The 16,598-nt window shown below is 46.4% G+C and overlaps 1 protein-coding gene across 5 annotated transcripts in view; it reads right to left on the bottom strand.

Annotated features, from left to right (window-relative positions):
* Positions 1 to 384: 384 nt before the first annotated feature.
* The window catches only part of lzts2a (leucine zipper, putative tumor suppressor 2a), a 60,210-nt gene continuing 43,996 nt past the window's right edge, over positions 385 to 16,598 (bottom strand). For all 5 annotated transcript variants that reach the window (XM_056291355.1, XM_056291358.1, XM_056291356.1 and 2 more), the window contains 7 exons: positions 9,945 to 10,679; positions 7,178 to 7,849; positions 6,165 to 6,287; positions 4,485 to 4,631; positions 3,049 to 3,570; positions 715 to 819; positions 385 to 572 (listed from right to left, as the gene is read on the bottom strand). In XM_056291355.1, coding sequence (XP_056147330.1) covers positions 390 to 572; positions 715 to 819; positions 3,049 to 3,570; positions 4,485 to 4,631; positions 6,165 to 6,287; positions 7,178 to 7,849; positions 9,945 to 10,649 — 2,457 coding nt within the window. In that variant the 5' untranslated portion in view covers positions 10,650 to 10,679 and the 3' untranslated portion in view covers positions 385 to 389. The remainder of the gene's footprint in view (positions 573 to 714; positions 820 to 3,048; positions 3,571 to 4,484; positions 4,632 to 6,164; positions 6,288 to 7,177; positions 7,850 to 9,944; positions 10,680 to 16,598) is intronic.

Raw genomic sequence — 16,598 nt, 5'->3', positions numbered from 1 at the left:
CACCAGAGCCTCATTGAGCCACTGAGAAAAATGGGTTTTTGTGCTGGTATCTTAGTTGGGCACCCAAACCCTTGAAGAGAGCCAAGGAGGACACCACGTGGTGTCCATTACAGTACAACTACCTCAATGAAAGGTAGGAATGCACCTTTCAGATTGCAGATAGCTTCTATAAACAGTGATGAGTGCTTGTTCAGTGGTCCAGGTAAAGCTTTTGGAAGAGAGTGCAGTATTTTTCCCAGGAGTTGTGTGTTTGGTTTACAACCTCTTGTGCAACGGAATCCTTTGCGAGTGCTGGTAGTCTATTTAGAAGCATCTGTCCATATTTCTGTGTGCATATACACACACACATATATAAATGTGTGTGTCTGTGTGAGTGAGTGAGTGTTTTTTCAGATCTCAGTGGCAGTGATTTCCTCAAAGTGGATGTCGTTGCTGCCGCTATGGACCTCGTAGTCTTCTACATCTCTGTTCTCCAGCTCCAGACTAAGTTCCCTCATGACTCGCTCCAAGTCCCGGTTGCGCCGGTACATCTGGATGTAGTTCTGCTGCAGCTGCTTCTGGTACCGGATAACCTAGGGAAGGATATAAACGTATGACTTTGAACTGTGTTTTGTTTTAAACACTGACTGCTCTGAGCAGAATTGTTGGATGAATAATAAACTAGAAATGACTGAAAAATGGAAAAAAAGAATTTTCTTCCTCCCCACTGCTCACCTTCTCCTTCTCTTCTTGCCACACTCGCCTCTCTTCTTCAAACCCTGACAGCTGATCCTCATTGCTTCTCCTCTCGTAAATCAGCTCAGCCCTAAGCCGCTCCACCTGGGGAAACAAGAAAAGACGGAATCTTCAGGGTGCAAACCGAGAGGGACCCATGGGGAGCTTGGCTCCACACTGAAAGACAGGAGCTTCCCTGAAAACATAATTTGGGGGATTACGATTGCGTCTCCATTGGTATTAGTCAGTATTATGTACCAAATTCTTTTTGCCATAATTTTGCTATGTGCATTTCTATAGAGAAGAATTTTCTATATTGTTAATTATGTATTTATCACCCTGTCATCAGCCTGTTTATCAGCCCTGTGATGGCCTGGCGGCCTGTCCAGGGTGTCTCCCAGCCTGCCGCCCAATGACTGCTGGGATAGGCTCCAGAATCCCCATGACCCTGAGCAGGATAAGCGGTTTGGATAATGGATGGATGGAATGTGTGGCCTTTTACATTAGACCAACACATTTCTTATTTGCTGGGAGATTATTGTGGTCTATTCTTGTGCTGCCATGCAGATCCTAAATGAATGGCAGCTTTTATTTTGACACTGAAGGAAGTTGAGTTTAATGGTTCTCACGCATAGGTCACGAAGAAGAACAAAAAACCGTCTTTGTTTTTGTCCCCCTCCCCATTGTTCTCTCCAATTGTATCTGGCCAATTACCCCACTCTTCCAAGCCATCTCGGTCACTGCTCCACCCACTCTGCCTATCCGGGGAGGGCTGCGGACTACCACATTTCTCCTCTGATACATGTGGAGTTGCCAGCCACTTTTCACCTGACAGTGAGGAGTTTCACCAGGGGGACATAGCACATGGGAGGATCATGCTATTCCCCCCAGTTCCCCCTCCCCCCCGAACAGGCACCCCGACTGACCAGAGGAGGCGTTAGTGCAGCGACCAGGACACACACCCACATCTGGCTTCCCATCCGCAGACACAATGCAGGCACAACCAATTGTGTCTGTAGAGACCCCTGACCAAGCCGGCGGTAACACGGGGATTCGATTCAGCGATCCCCGTGTTGGTAGGAAATGAACTAGACTACCACGCCACTCGGACGCCCCGTACAAGAAAGAAAAAAAATCGTTGACGAAGAAGAAAAAAAGGAGCTCGTGACGGGAGAGACGGAGAGAGTGCGGCGTGAGCTGCGGATGCGTGCCAGTTGAGAACCAAATAGTCGGAATTAAACCGAAATTGGAGTAGGGAGCTGCCAGGGAAGAGGGAAAGAGGAAGGCCAAAGAGGAGGTTTATGGATGTGGTGAGGGAAGACATGCAGGTGGCTGGTGTGACAGAGGAAGATGCAGAAGACAGGAAGAAATGGAAACGGATGATCCGCTGTGGTGACCCCTAACAGGAGCAGTCAAAAGTAGTAACCGAAATTGGAGCGGGGGGAGCTTCGTCTTGCTGGCTGTCTACAGGGATGCCACTGGTGGGCTAATTATTCCTTTGTTGCCGTTAGAATTCATCACTGGTTAGCATTGCTGTTATTAGGCTAATGTTAAAACGCTTAGCTAATCGCTCAGATTGCCTTGTGTAGTTTATCTCATGTGTAATTCACAGTCAGCTTGAGGTTAGCCATATTATGTGCAATTAAGTACGTATGTATGATTATAGATTGACTCAGTTTGGTAAAAGATGTAGAATATGAGAGAGTCATTTGGTTCATACCCCTTAAAAGAATGATTAAGTAAAAGGTTAAAAGGAGCTTTATTTTTTGTACATTTAGAATGGAATTAGCAGTAATGGCAGCATTGCCCCCCCCCTTTGTATTGTAAAGGTTTTTAACCTAATAACATAATCATCAGAAAGCTTGACAGTTGAAAATCGTTCAATAAAACACAAAAGAAGACTAAAGAAATGGCTGTTTGAGTTGTGCCATATATTCCCTGTGGTTGGCTAAGGCCTTTTTCAAGTTTGGGCAGAAACTGAAGCAAATTTCTCTAGATAACTTGACAATTCTCTATTTGGCCCTGTTGAATCATACGTGATGTTTGTTTTGATATTTGTCTCTGAGGCACAGATCTGTTGATATAGTGCAAGTCCATATACGTACACTTGCATCATGGTTGCAAGTGTACGTAGTTCGTCGTAGTTCGTCGTAGTTCGTCGTAGTTCTGTCTGAGGCACAGCCATAAAAAGTGAGCTCCCCTGATAGCCGAGGTAGTTTCTGGGAATCTTAGAAATGACACATCATTGTTTTTAATCTTTCCTAACTGGTTGAAGAGCAGCAAAAAAATTTTTAAAAAAATAAAAATAATATATATATATATATATATATATACCTGCTGCCTGAGTGCCAGCACCGTTTCAGCATTCTGCCTCTGTGCCTTGGCCTCATCACTCTCCCCTCCCCAGGCCAGACGGGTCTCTTCTCCATCTCGGTACATGGAGGGGCTGGGACCCCCCCTACCAGGCAAACCTCGACCCGGTTGGAGAGAGAGGGTCATACACTGGCCCTTGATATTTGAGCACTGAATTCCAGGTAACAGAGGTCCATTTAAATTGCCCAGGGCATCACGGAGTCGGGCCGACTCCTCCTCCAAACGGCCCACTTTCTCCCGGAGCAGCTCAGCTTCACTCTTGCGTCTCTGGAGTTCATTCTCACAGACCTCCAGCTCCAGGGAGCGAGTCCGCATGGCGGCCTGGGCCTCCTGGGATCGGGCCTGGCTAGTTTGCAGCTCGGAGCGGGTCTCTCTGAGCTGGGCTTTCAAAACCACAATGTCACCGGCCTTCTGACTCAACTCTGACTGCATCTCCTTAAGCTGCTGCTTCAACAGGGAGATCTCTCCCGACTTTTGACACACCTGAGAAGAGCGAACCAGAGACAGGAATAAAAACATATGAAAACAAACCCTTCCTGTGCTTTACACTGAGCAAAATCGGGCATTACAACTAAAATTTTCTGGTGGTTCCTTCGTGATAAATCATGAAATCCTTAAAAGGGACATACCAGTGGTTTTGCATGTTTTAGCCCATTTACTACAAATTGCATATACTCTTATATTATTGCCAACCATTTCCAAAGCTAACCACTGTTTTTTTTCCTTTTTAGAATTTTTTTGGATGCATTTTTTCTACCTTCCAGGGTGCCTTTGGTTTCAATTCATTCCAGTACTTTATGGAAATCAGTCTGCAGAGACTTGAAATTTGCTGGAGATAGGCAGTCTGTCATGGTGAAAACTGTGTTGATGCTATTTTTTTTGCCGAAGTTACGTTATCATTGTGTGGTGTCGTAGTTGAAAGCACAGATTGTTTTGAAAAGTCTTCTGGGTGATGCAGGGAAGCTTCGACAATCGAGAATTGAGAGTCGGCTGCTGAACAGAACCCTTTTTCACATAAGAAGCTACCAGGTTCATGTTATCATTTTCATGAAATTGATGGTTGCTTATTGTTTATCTTCCGGATTTGATTTTATGAAAACATAGCTTGCGAATGCAATGTTGTTCAGCAACCAACTCTCAAATATTGGATGTCGGAGACTCACACCAGTACTGGAAGGCACCACCTGGAAGGCTTTTCAAAACAATCTGTGTTTACTATACAACAATGATGCAAGTTGACTTTGATACCGTACTGAGAGGAATGAAACCAATGGCTCCCTGGAAGGTGGGGAAAAACACATTCAAAAATCTAAAAAAGAAACAACGGTATGATTTCAAAAATGGTCGGCAGCAAAGTACAGTATACACGATTTGGTCCTGATATGCCTCTGACCCACCTCCCACTTAGTCTCCTCCAGGCGTGGCCCCAGCTGGGTCTGCTCCCTCTGGATGTTGGCACACCTTCTCTCCAGGCTCTCCCTGTCCTGCAGCAGAGACGAGAAGTCCTCCTGAAGCTTCTTCTTCTCTTGTTGCAGCTGAAACACCTGAGGAAACACGGAGAAATGCATTTACTGTACACATGAAATTCATATAGATAGGTAGCTGGATAGACAGACAGGCAGATGGGTCTAGAATTGGACATAGAGGTGGAGGATCAGATGACATTTAGGAGTATGACATCACAATAATTAATTTGTGCCGTATGGATCTCTGTCTGCTCGATTCAGAAAAAAACGTGTTCCCATTAAATTTAATTTGTTGAGGAGTTTCATTCTAAAATATGATACACATCATTCAAAAAAGAAGTGACACATGTTTTCTCATCTGATTGACGATACAAACATTAATCGAAACATAAAATAGCATGGCTAAAGTGAATAGAAAAATCACAGAATGATTAAAGGTATAATCCCTCATTCAAATGTGAACAAAAGGGTAGCTCTGCTACTAAAATACAAAATACAGCATTGGAACATGCTATCACTCCCAAACTGATTGACAGGTCTCTTAATACAAGGAGTAGCATTCAATGACAACTAAATCTGACTTTCTCATGTTTTCCGATGCTGTAATGCTGGATAAATGGAATGAAGAAAACAGGCCCATATTTCCAATTAAGATCAGTTGGAAAAGACACAAGATGCTTATTTTCATTCATTCATCATCAGGCGCTTTTCTGGGGTCAGGTCGTGGTGGCAGCAAGCTAAGTAGGGAACGACAGATGTCCCTCTCCCCAGCAACGCCCTCCAGCTCCTCCTGGGGGATCCCAAAGCGTTCCCAGGCCAGATTGGACATGTAGTCCCTCCAGCAAGTTCTGGGTCTTCCCCGGGGTCTCCTCCCAGTTGGCCGTGCCCAGTAAACCTCCAAAGGAAGGCGCCCAGGAGGCATGCTAATCAGATGCCCGAACTACCTCAACTGGCTCCTTTTGACGAGAAGGAGCAGCGGCTCTACTCCGAGCTCCCTCCGGATGTCCGAGTGCCTCACCCTATCTCTAAGGTTGAGCCCAGACACCCTATGAAGGAAACTCATTTCAGCTGCTTGTGTCCGTGATCTCACTCTTTCGGTCAGTACCCAAAGCTCATGACCATAGGTGAGGGTTGGAACGAAGACTGACTGGTAAATTGAGAGCTTTGCCTTCTGGCTCAGATCCACCTTCGCCACAATGATCTGGTACAACGTCCACATTACTGCTTATGTTGCACCAATCCGCCTGTCAATCTCCTGCTCCATCCTACCCTCACTCGTGAACAAGACCCTGAGATACTTGAACTCCTTCACTTGAGGCAACAACTCATCCCCAACCCGGAGGGAGCAATCCACCAGTTTCCAGTAGAGAACCATGGCCTCAGATTTGCTTATTTTCCAATCAATAAATATACCCCAATTACCTTATCTAATAAATCACAGATTGGGCCTTGCCTTTAGGATGACTTTAGATAAACTTCAGCTTCATCTTTTTTCCCCAGTAGACATGTAGAGCTTTAGGACTCGTCAATTCCTTTACTGAACAGCGTATTATTTTCATGCTACTGGTCTGCATAAATGTCCATGTTCAAATACATTCACAACAAGCGTACCTGCAGCTGCAGCACCTGCTGAGCCCTCTGGGCCTTCTGAGAGGCCTGCTTCATCTTGGTCGAACAGCTCTGCCTCAGCTCCTCCATCTCCCTTTCACAGCGCCGCTGCTTCTCCTCATACACCTTTCAGACAAAAGGGTGAAAGCTCAGTTAGGCTACTGCTAACTTAACTTGTGCCAAGTCATCTCCGACTTGACCTTTTGAAACAAGGATAATATTAGCAAGCCTTTTCTTTTGGGCAGTGTAGGCGAGTGTAGCAATGACAGTGCATTCTGTAGTGAATGAATATTGTAATGGAATGAATTCTCAACACAGTCAAAAGTGTAATGAGTAAAGAATTACATAAAATATATGCTATTATAGTATAAACAAAAGGGGAATCTAATCACAAAACTAATCCACAAGGCCAGAGGATTGATTTTTTTTTTCTGCGCTCTCAAATTGTTTTTAAATACACTTGGTGGAAGAAAATCTTTAATGGTTAAAGCTGAACTGCAGTATACCATGTACACAAACACAGATTTGTTTACATTCATAATTTAACCCATGCAGACGTATGGTTTGTTGTTACACCACTGACTATGACCTTTGAAGGTAATAACTTTTGTTATTACCTTCAATGAAGTTTGGAAATCTTAATTTTCATATTTAGAAGACTACAGTGTTTATATCCGGATTTTGGCTTGGAAGCTCGCGTGATGTTAGTGTTTTTGTTATGCTACAGGGACTCACTTTGCTCAGTAGTGCTACTAGTGGCCAAACACTACATAGTACATCTTTAAGACTATATATGCCTAAAACTAATTTAAAAGATGACTGTGGGTTTTTGGAGCGACCCCCCCCACCACCACCAGGATAGTTGTTCTTACTGTTCTCCACCATATCCCTTGAAAATCTTTCCCAAAATCGACCGCCGATTACAGTGATGTCAACAATAGCAACAGCAAGTAATCATATCATTATTGTTGTATTCGTTTATATGGCTAGCTGGTAAATTCTGTGTAGCACCTCACCTGGCAGATGGCAGCCTCATTCTCATCCAAGTTTTCCCGGAGCTGCTGCAGCTCCAAATCTCTCTCCCTCAGTTTCTCCTCCAGTTCCCTCACCACCGCCTCATAGCCCTCCACTGGAGGTGGGGAGTGCCCACAGGAGCCGCTGTCTGACAGGGGCTGTCCACGCCCGCTCAGCGACCCAGAGCCAGAGCTCTTGCTGGATGACGAACGTCCACTGTCCGAGTTAGTGTGACCATGACTCCCACTTCCACCAGAAGTTGCCCGGCCAAGGCCTGGTCCAGGCTCCAGTTGAACCCCAAGGCCCCCGGAGCCAGACCCAGAGCTGGAGCCCTCGCTGGGGGCCAGGCTGTAACCTGTGCTGCTGTGGGTAGGGAGACTAGACAGGGAGTTTCTCCCCGAGTCCGACATGGAGCAAGACTGGCTACTACGAGCGTTGCGACCCCCGCTGTAAGAGTTACGCTTCCCTTCAGAGACAGAACCAGAGTTTCCTCCATTGCCATTTGTCCCGTTGGTGCTATTGGATCCTCCAAGGGGCAGCAGGAGGTTTAGGCTGCCCTGGCTCTCTGACAGGCTGCTGCCCCCTGGCCGTGGAGATAGGTACTGCACAGAGTGGCGGTTTTTGGGAACCACAGGTTTAAATGCTGTGGGGCGAATCAGCACTTTCTCCATATTCTGAAAGTGAAGAAATAAAAGATTGCTTCAGTAATTGATAACAGCTGAGCAGTTCTTATTAGTAACGGCTGGGTGAAACTCATTAAAGGAGGGACAGTGACAGGATGGAAGGTCACCCCTCAGGCCCTGATTAGTTTAAATTCATTTAATTGATATTCATGGGTTTCATTAAACCGTTTTCTTAATAATTTTCCTCCCAACTCAGTTCGAGAGTGTATGAGAATGAATGACAGAGAACAAAAGCAAAAAAGAGACAGAAATGGGCAAACCCGCAAACGCTCGGAGAGGTTTGAGAGGAGGAGGTAGAGGACAGAGAGGACAAGAGAGAGAAGAGAAGAAGCGATGAGAGAGGCGATGGCAGGAAAAAGACAGAAAGAGTGAGAGCCTATCCGTGTATTCAATCATTTCATATCCGATTTAGAATCCAAAATCAGAAAACACATGGGTAAGCCACCCACATTCTGAGTGGTTCCCCCCCCCTCCCCTATTCTCCCTAATCATATCCGGCCAATTACCCCACTCTTCCAAGCCATCTTGGTCGCTGCTCCACCCCATCTGCTGATCCGGGGAGGGCTGCAGACTACCACATGCCTCCTCCGATACATGTGGAGTTGCCAGCTGCTTTTTTTTCACCTGACAGTGAGGAGTTTCACCAGGGGGATGTAGCACATGGGAGGATCACGCTACCCCCCCCCCCCCGAACAGGCACCCCGACCAACCAGAGGAGGCGCTAGTGCAGCCACCAGGACACACACCCACATCCAGCTTCCCACCCGCAGACATGACCAATTGTGTCTGTGGGGACGCCTGACCAAGCCAGAGGCAACACGGGGATTCAAACCGGCAACTGAGTGGTTTTCTTAACGATCAACCCCAGGGCTCATTGACTATGTCACTGAATGCAAGTGAGCTCTGACACTGATGATGAGGAGCCTGCAAGGTGAGTGACTGCTAAATGATGTATCTCCGGCTTTGTCAGATCAGTGATTAGGCTTCCCCTCTCAATCAATGAAAAGACATGGCCAATTAGACAGCTAAGCCAATCTGTCTCAAAACATGTCAGCACATGCATAAGAAATGCACACGTCTGCTTAACTGTGTAATTAGAATTTAACAGTTGAATAGCAGATCAGGTAATCCTCATCAACACTGTTAGACATACTACAGCGTTACCCATCGTATAAGCTAAGGTTGTAATAACTAAAGGAAACCTAGTATCATATCAATACTAATGATAATATTATAATAGGTGATGTGATAGATTATTATTATTGTAGGTAAATTCTGTTCCTGCTTGCCTGTCCAAACGAAGGTCAAACAGCAGAGTCAGCATCTGGAGCTGGTGGGTATATGCAGTGTCATGTGCAAGGACACAAGAAAACCAGTGCTTGAACTCAAGTCTTCTGGCTGCAGGGTAATCAAGTCCCCGTATCACCAGTATGGTGTAGTGAGTACATTAGAAGTAGTAGGGAAGCAGTATGTAGAAGTTGCTCATGACATAGCTTGTCCTGCATTGCAACCCCCTTACAATATCCTCTCCGTGGATGTATTATCTGATCAGGATGGAAAATGGCTGCCAATTCATTTCAGCATAACTCTCTCACCTGGTGCATACGCCGACACTTCCTTTTCACTTCCATATATGTGACCCGTAGCACATATGCAGTTTTTTTTTGTGTCTGTTGTCACATGTTTGGTGGTAGCGTGTACATGGGCTCAGACTGGTTCAAGCCAATCTTACACATTTTGCATTCGCTCCTATGTGGACTCATACTCTTAAGATGACATCAAGCATGAAAAAAATGATCAGAGTCCAGAAAAAAAATTCTGGGCTGGGCTCTGACTAAGTTTTACAAATAATCGGCCTTCATGGTTTGAAAATTCATGATATGAAGAGTAGTTTTTGATCTTGTATGCCACTCAAGGTTCCTGTTAACAGTTCTAGAAACATTTCTTTTCTATGGGCCATCTATGGGAAAAATGCCACCCAGAAATTCTTTTGGTGCAGCACCAAAGTTGGCCATCAAGTCAAAATGGTAGCAAGGTTGACAAACCTATTCTGGGGGACTGATCTCCTCAAATCCACTACACTCACCTTCTCTAGTTGTCCAGATACTGGGATGAGTTTGGGAGGTGGTCCTCCGATATTTCCATTCAGGGCCCTGTTGTCCCTCGTATCCTCGGAGTCACTGCAGGGGCTCCCCGGCACCAGCACCAAGTTGTCATTCCAGTCTCCCACCACCACCTCATCACTGACATAGCCATAGTTCCCATTTGTCCCGCCAATTCCTGCAACACCAACAGTCCCACCCCCACCTGCCCCAGCGGAGTTACCTGGCCGGGGATGCTTCTTGGTGGGCAGCGGCGGTGGCAGAGCCTGTCCCTGGGGCTTTTGCTGTTGTTGTTGTTGTAGCTGTTGCTGTTGTTGTTGCTGTAACTGTAACTGTTGCTGTTGTACTTGTTGCTGGGGCAGGGTTTGGTTGCTTAACACCAGCAGCTGTTCCAGGGAGCTGCCACTGCGGAGCGTGTTATCCTGCAGCCTGAAGCAGCTGGTGGCTGGCGTCGAACGTCGAGGTTTGGTGGTAAACTCACTGGCGGCCCGGCAGTGTCTCTCTTGGTAAGTCCGGCCTGATATGAGACTGCTGACGGAGCCCATAGTGCTCCCAGAGCCACAGGGCCCACAAGGGCCGGAGCAGGGTCGTGGGGGGGAGTGGGTCGAGAGGGGCCGGCACTGCTGGACTTCGAGACTGGTGTTTGGGTGGTCAGTCACGGACACAGGCAAGGCCTGAACCAGAGCCATGGTGCCCTGATGTCACATACACCACACACTCTGATATGAGAAAGACAGAGGGAGATACAGTGGATCAGGCAAAAATTGAAAATGGAAATTTTGAATTATTTATGTGTTATTTTAACAAATACTCTGTGAAGAGTTGCACACAAGCTGTTTCTTTATGCCTTTATATCTGCAGTAGTAGAAAAGCAACAGAATATCATGTCTTGATTACCAAGAACAATCACCAGACAGAAAGAGAGAGAGAGAGAGAGAGAGAGAGAGAGAGCTGATGGATAGAATAAAGACATCAACAACACACAGGAGAGAAAATAGTCACAATCATCTATATTCGCAGCTGTGTAGTGATTTGGCTTATTTTCCCAATGCGATCTTTTATAAAGAGAGAGTTATACGTGGTTTTATTTCTGTTATGCTGAAAACCATTCACCTCTTCACTTGATGAATTTTCTTCTCATACGGCAATAAGATGCACAAGTGAGAAGCACACATGACAAAAATACAAATCCCCCACAAAGAAACCGGTAATGGTTTTGTGCACATCCACTGGAGTTCTCCTCCATTTCAAGGGGGTTCAAAATTTAAGCACATTATTAATCTCACACAATGAGTGGCTGGAGATTAAGCATCCCATTTCCAGCTAGTGTTATCAGTGCTAGTTGCCTGGGGGACAGCGAGGGGACGCATATACACAGCCTGCCGTGCCAAGCTCAAATCTGTCTGGCCAAGTGGAATAATCCATGCCAGCTATGACTGCAGACAGTCTGCCAGGTCTAACAATCCTACTCACACACACTCAGTCACACTCTCACTGTGCACACCAGTAAGTGTGCACAAGTGCAGAGATGCACACACACAAACACACAACGCAGTGTGCATATTGGGCCCTCTTTATACACACAGAAAGTCCACACATCCAGTCAATGTCGAACGCAATCAGTGTGACGTGAGGAGGGTGAGGAATGAATGCCAAGAAAGAGGGAGAGAGTGACAGAAAGAGGAGGAGACATCGAAGAAAGTTTTTTTGCACTATTTAATATTCAATATAGGACATTTATTTTGAAATATCTACATTGACTTTCTCTGATACTTGCATGTGTGTGTGTATTTGCATACCTAGAATGAAGAAGAGAGTAATTACAACACAATGGAAAAGGAATAGGTGGAACATTGATGGATTTTGGGGTTAAGGGAGCAAGAAGGGGGTAGATGGGCATTGAGAGAAAGAATGTAGGAGTTGCATGGATGTTTGATGAATAGCTAACGATGAATGAGCAGAGTGGTACGACAGATTACTGCACATGTCAATGAAGACGACTGCTTGTGTGTTTATGTGTGCTTGAGTTTATAGGAGAAGGCATGAGAGGGAGTATGAGACGGAGACAGGCAGCAAGAGAGAGAACAGACTGTTGAAGTTGAGGAGATAAAGATATGAACGGTATGTGCTTGAGTTTGATTATTTCCCCCACCCAACCTCCTTCCACCCTTAATCCAGTCATCCCCACCTCCTCTTCATGCCCAGCAGAGACAAGGCCCTCCTAGTCAAGGATAATAGAATTAGGGACCCTCTGAAATCGTCGACCATGACCACCCCTAAAGCCTGACCCCGTGACCCCGGTGGGAGTGAAGCGGAGCTGGTCTGACCGCAGCGCCTCACACATCCCCTGACCTCCAGGGGTCTGGTTTTGTCCTGGCTACTCAGGCAACAAATCCTGAAAGCTAATTTCCCTCTGATGTTGCTCAGCAGTTATTTCTTAATGTTATTGAAGTTCTCAACCCCGGCGCTCCTCGTCTCCCGCCACCCTCCCACTCCTTGGCTGCATTCCTCCGACAAAGTGAAAACACTTCCATCCCTCTTCTCTACCCTCGCCGCCCCCTCCACTTACCTCATCACACACATCCTCCCCTACTGACAGCAGCACAGAAGAGAGGCAGCGAAAAAACAGTCATCATCTCTAAAAATAGATGCAAGTCTCAACTGCCTAAAAATCACATGGATTAAGTCCTCTGCGAGGCATTGCTTTCAGCGGTGATTTCATTTGATCATCAAAAATAGACTCCAGTAGTGCTGAAATATCATGGGGTTAACCTGAGGGCAATGTGCCAAATCAAAATTGTTATGCGACGCTGAACGTCCATAATGTAGCCTCAAAGCCTGGACTCTGGAGATGTACATGTGAACACACGTCCTTTTTCATACTGTCTATTGCTAGCATGTTTAGGAGCTAATCCACAAATATTCAAATCGTATATATGCTTTTGCAATTACTCTTTTCCATGGTAACTGTGGGTAGAGAGCTTTCCTGGGAAAAATGAGAGAGCACCTAACATCTGACATCTTCACCACAGCAGCCAGATGTTGAGGAGCAAGGCAGGTAGCAGCAAGTTTGAAGAAGAAGCAAAGTCGCTGTGGCTTACAGGCAAATACTGCACGGCAGACAAAGCTCATAAGATCTCTACCAGCATATACAAAAATATTAATACATACACCCTTCAACAATGTTTTATCATGTTTTTTTGGGGGGGTGGGGTGGGGGAGCACAACGCAACAGCACCTGAACAGCATCGCTTTTATTTGGAATTGGTTTCTGGGAATTAGACTGGTCGAACACCACTGCAATACCAGTATGACCGAAGGTGCCAGTAAGCCAGACGAAAACAACAATGTTGCTTTAAAGTCAAACAACAGCTTTCTTAAAAAGAACAAGGGAGACCTGGAGACTGACAGGGCACAACCTCCACATGGTGTAAGAGGGGCCCGGGATGGAGGAGAGCTTCACCGACAGCAGAAAGGGGTTCCCAGGTAGCTCTCTACACAGATGCAGAAATGGATTCAGTGATGGGGGTTTAATCCTGTTACCATAAATCTGTTAATAAAGCCAGCATTACCCAGGGGAGGAAGCCCATTATTCCGCAGCAGTGGCTCGCCCCTCGCAGTCACACATCACCGCCAAGGATTTCTGGAGACGCTACGCGGCTCAGGATGGCAGGAGAAAGAGGAGCGCAAGAGAGCGACAAAATGAAGTGAAGAGGTGAGGAGGTAAAGGAAACGCTGGAGTTATTCCAGCATCCTGCCTTCCAATTAGAGGCTCAGTGGAGTCCTCGGCCCCTGGGAAAACCAGGCGTCTAATCCTGTTTGGTCAGTATTTGGTGAGCACACAGACACAGGGGTTGGAGCATCTCAGGATCTCATGGGAGGATAATCAAACCTCTTTCCCCATTTGAGTCGAGCTAGCCTCTCTACAACCAGATACCAAACAGCTTACACATGTCGTATTTTTCTTTGTAAAAGACCTTCTGCCATCTTGCGTCCACCTGTCTGGTTCTTTCCCCATCTTCAAACAATAAAGGTCAGGAAGCCGGGGATATCTTCACCGTAGCTTTCTGACAAAGGCCGAATTTGCAGAGTGATGACTTCTCCCTGTAATGGGACAAAAATAACAGCCCGAGGGGGAGAAGATGTCTAGCTATCGCGTGGGCTTGGTAATGACCGGCTCATCGTTGCCCCTGTAAAGTGATAGGGGGTAGTGACCTGTTGCTGCCCATATGACTCATTGGAGCTATCTCGCCCATCCCTCCTTCCTACCCTCTCAACCTCCATTCTTGGCCTCGCTTATTTGCACCGCTATCCTTTTCCTCCCCTCCTTCCTTTCACCGATGCTCCCCTGCTTGCCATCCTGCTCCTTCCCATCCCCCTTTCCTACGACGCCCTCCTCGCTGGTCTACACATCTAGATTTCCATCAGCCCTTTCTCTTGCTGAAACGCCGTCGCGTGACTAACCAGCGCTGATGCCAGCATGCAGGAGAAAGAAACAGGTGGACTGTGTAAATCTGTCAGATCACAGCAGCCTCCATACCGCCTCAGGCAGAAGTATCGTTGTCAGAGTAATAAGGATACGTTTTCTGGAGGATACTTATCCTGATACTAATACCTGGTAAATGTATCTATAAAAAAAAAAAAAAACCCCACACGTGTGTGACTTTTTCTCTATATAACTCCTGGGTGAGCTCCAGTATGATTATGCTGACACCCTAAAATGAAAGTTATTGAGTCAAACCAGGGTATTTGAGTGGGGAGATACTTGGAAATCTAAGTATCTGAAGAGAGGGAGACAGAGACGAGCATGGCGAAGAGAGGAGATCTTGCTGGGACCAGTATAACCCTTACACCGATGTATATTCGCGCCTGGGTGGGCCATTGAGCCGAGTGTTTGGAAGGAGTTAGAACAAAACAGTGAAAATCAACAGCACTATGTGAGTCACAATAATCCTCTTCAGCACCTGCTGACGAATGCACAGACACACAAGCACAGGCATGGTACACACACGAGCCAGCAGCAGCACAGGCGAACACACAGACCCCGGCATCATATATAATAGAGCCGGGGCAATCAAACCATACCTAATTTGGTCTCCTGTTTGTTTGTCACGCATCTATTCAGTGAAGCTCCACAATAAAACCTCAAACAGGCAAGAAAGTTGTATTGTTACAAGGTCAACCAACTCCGCTGTAAAACGAGAGAGCTCCTTTAATGTTTCGCCAAGAGCCCCGAGGCTACACTGCGCCTCCATTCCAACACAATGACTGTCTGTCTGACTCGTCCCTCCCTGTCACCTTCCCCCACATGCTCTAAGGCTTTAGGATCGAGTGTGTGTGTGGTTGTGTGTGTGTGTGTGTGCGCGTGCGTGCACATGCATGGCAATATACACAAATAGAGACAATATACACAAATAGAGACAATATACACAAATACAAAAACACACTCAACTTCACCCATAGCCCGGGTGAAGACGTACTTGTTTTTCGTGCCGTTTCTGGTGAGCTAACGCTTCGGTTTACATCCCTGCACCGAACGAACGTGCCGCGTTTTGATGCGCGGGGCGGTTTTCTTACTTAAACCAGGTTTTCCGACGGTGTACTAACACAGAGGGATATCAGGCTCCTACAAAGAACTTCGCCTGTAGTACAACAGTAATTGGCGCCATGTCTTCTGCTGTCCTCCCCCTCCTCCCCGCCTCCCCCGCCTCCTTTCTCTTTTACAACCAACTTGTAGCAGTTACAGACTTTCAGCTTTTCGCTCTGTTTGGCTCCGTTGCCATGGTGGCGGAGGCCCACATTTTTCCTGCCCTGGGTGAAATGAGAGAGGTTTGGTAAAGAGAAAGAAAGCAAGCAAGAACGAAGTGAGTAGGCGAGTGAGATAGTGTGTGAGACACATGACTTGAGAGTGAATGAGCTGTGTATGTATGTATTGTTGATGTTAAGTGTGTGTATGAAGGCCTGACATACTGATAGGGAGCATGTTGACTTTTAAGGATCTTACAGCATCTGGCCTTCATTACGACGTGAGAGACTGCCTGAGTCTGAGGTGGCTGAGGCCTTCAGCTCACTTTATATCACACATATCACACACACACGCACACACACACACACACACACACACACACACACACACACACACACACACACACACACACACACACACACACACACACACACACACACACACACAGAGTCCCTGTGGGGGTTGAGGGAGAGGAGCAGGCAGTAATCCATTGAAATGGGATGCAGCACGAGACGTCAGGAATAACACAAACACCGCCTATTGAAAACATTATGGTCGTCTGAGGACACAAATTTTCAGTCACATGTGTTAGCATGCTATGCATTACCCTATTACAGACCCCCCACAAAGAGTCTGAGCCATGCTGCCGCTGGCCAGCTCAACTTTCTGAATCTGAAGTGGCCTGTACTAGAGTTTGTATTGGTATCCCCGGTACTCTGAGTCAGGGCCACGATTCCCACTGGGTTCAACCGAAACTGTATGCACCCACTGTATGAATGTGGCAATACAACGTACTCATGATAAAACTGTCATCCAATTGTTAGTTCCGTTGGTAAATCATTTCGAGCTGGAGATAGTTGGTCTTCTGTCAGCTGGCATGGGTGGGCATTAG

Source organism: Lampris incognitus, chromosome 13, assembly GCF_029633865.1.
Source record: "Lampris incognitus isolate fLamInc1 chromosome 13, fLamInc1.hap2, whole genome shotgun sequence".
Taxonomy (NCBI): domain Eukaryota; kingdom Metazoa; phylum Chordata; class Actinopteri; order Lampriformes; family Lampridae; genus Lampris; species Lampris incognitus.
Note: the sequence above shows the minus strand (reverse complement) of the source record. Positions and strands in the feature narration are given on the sequence as shown.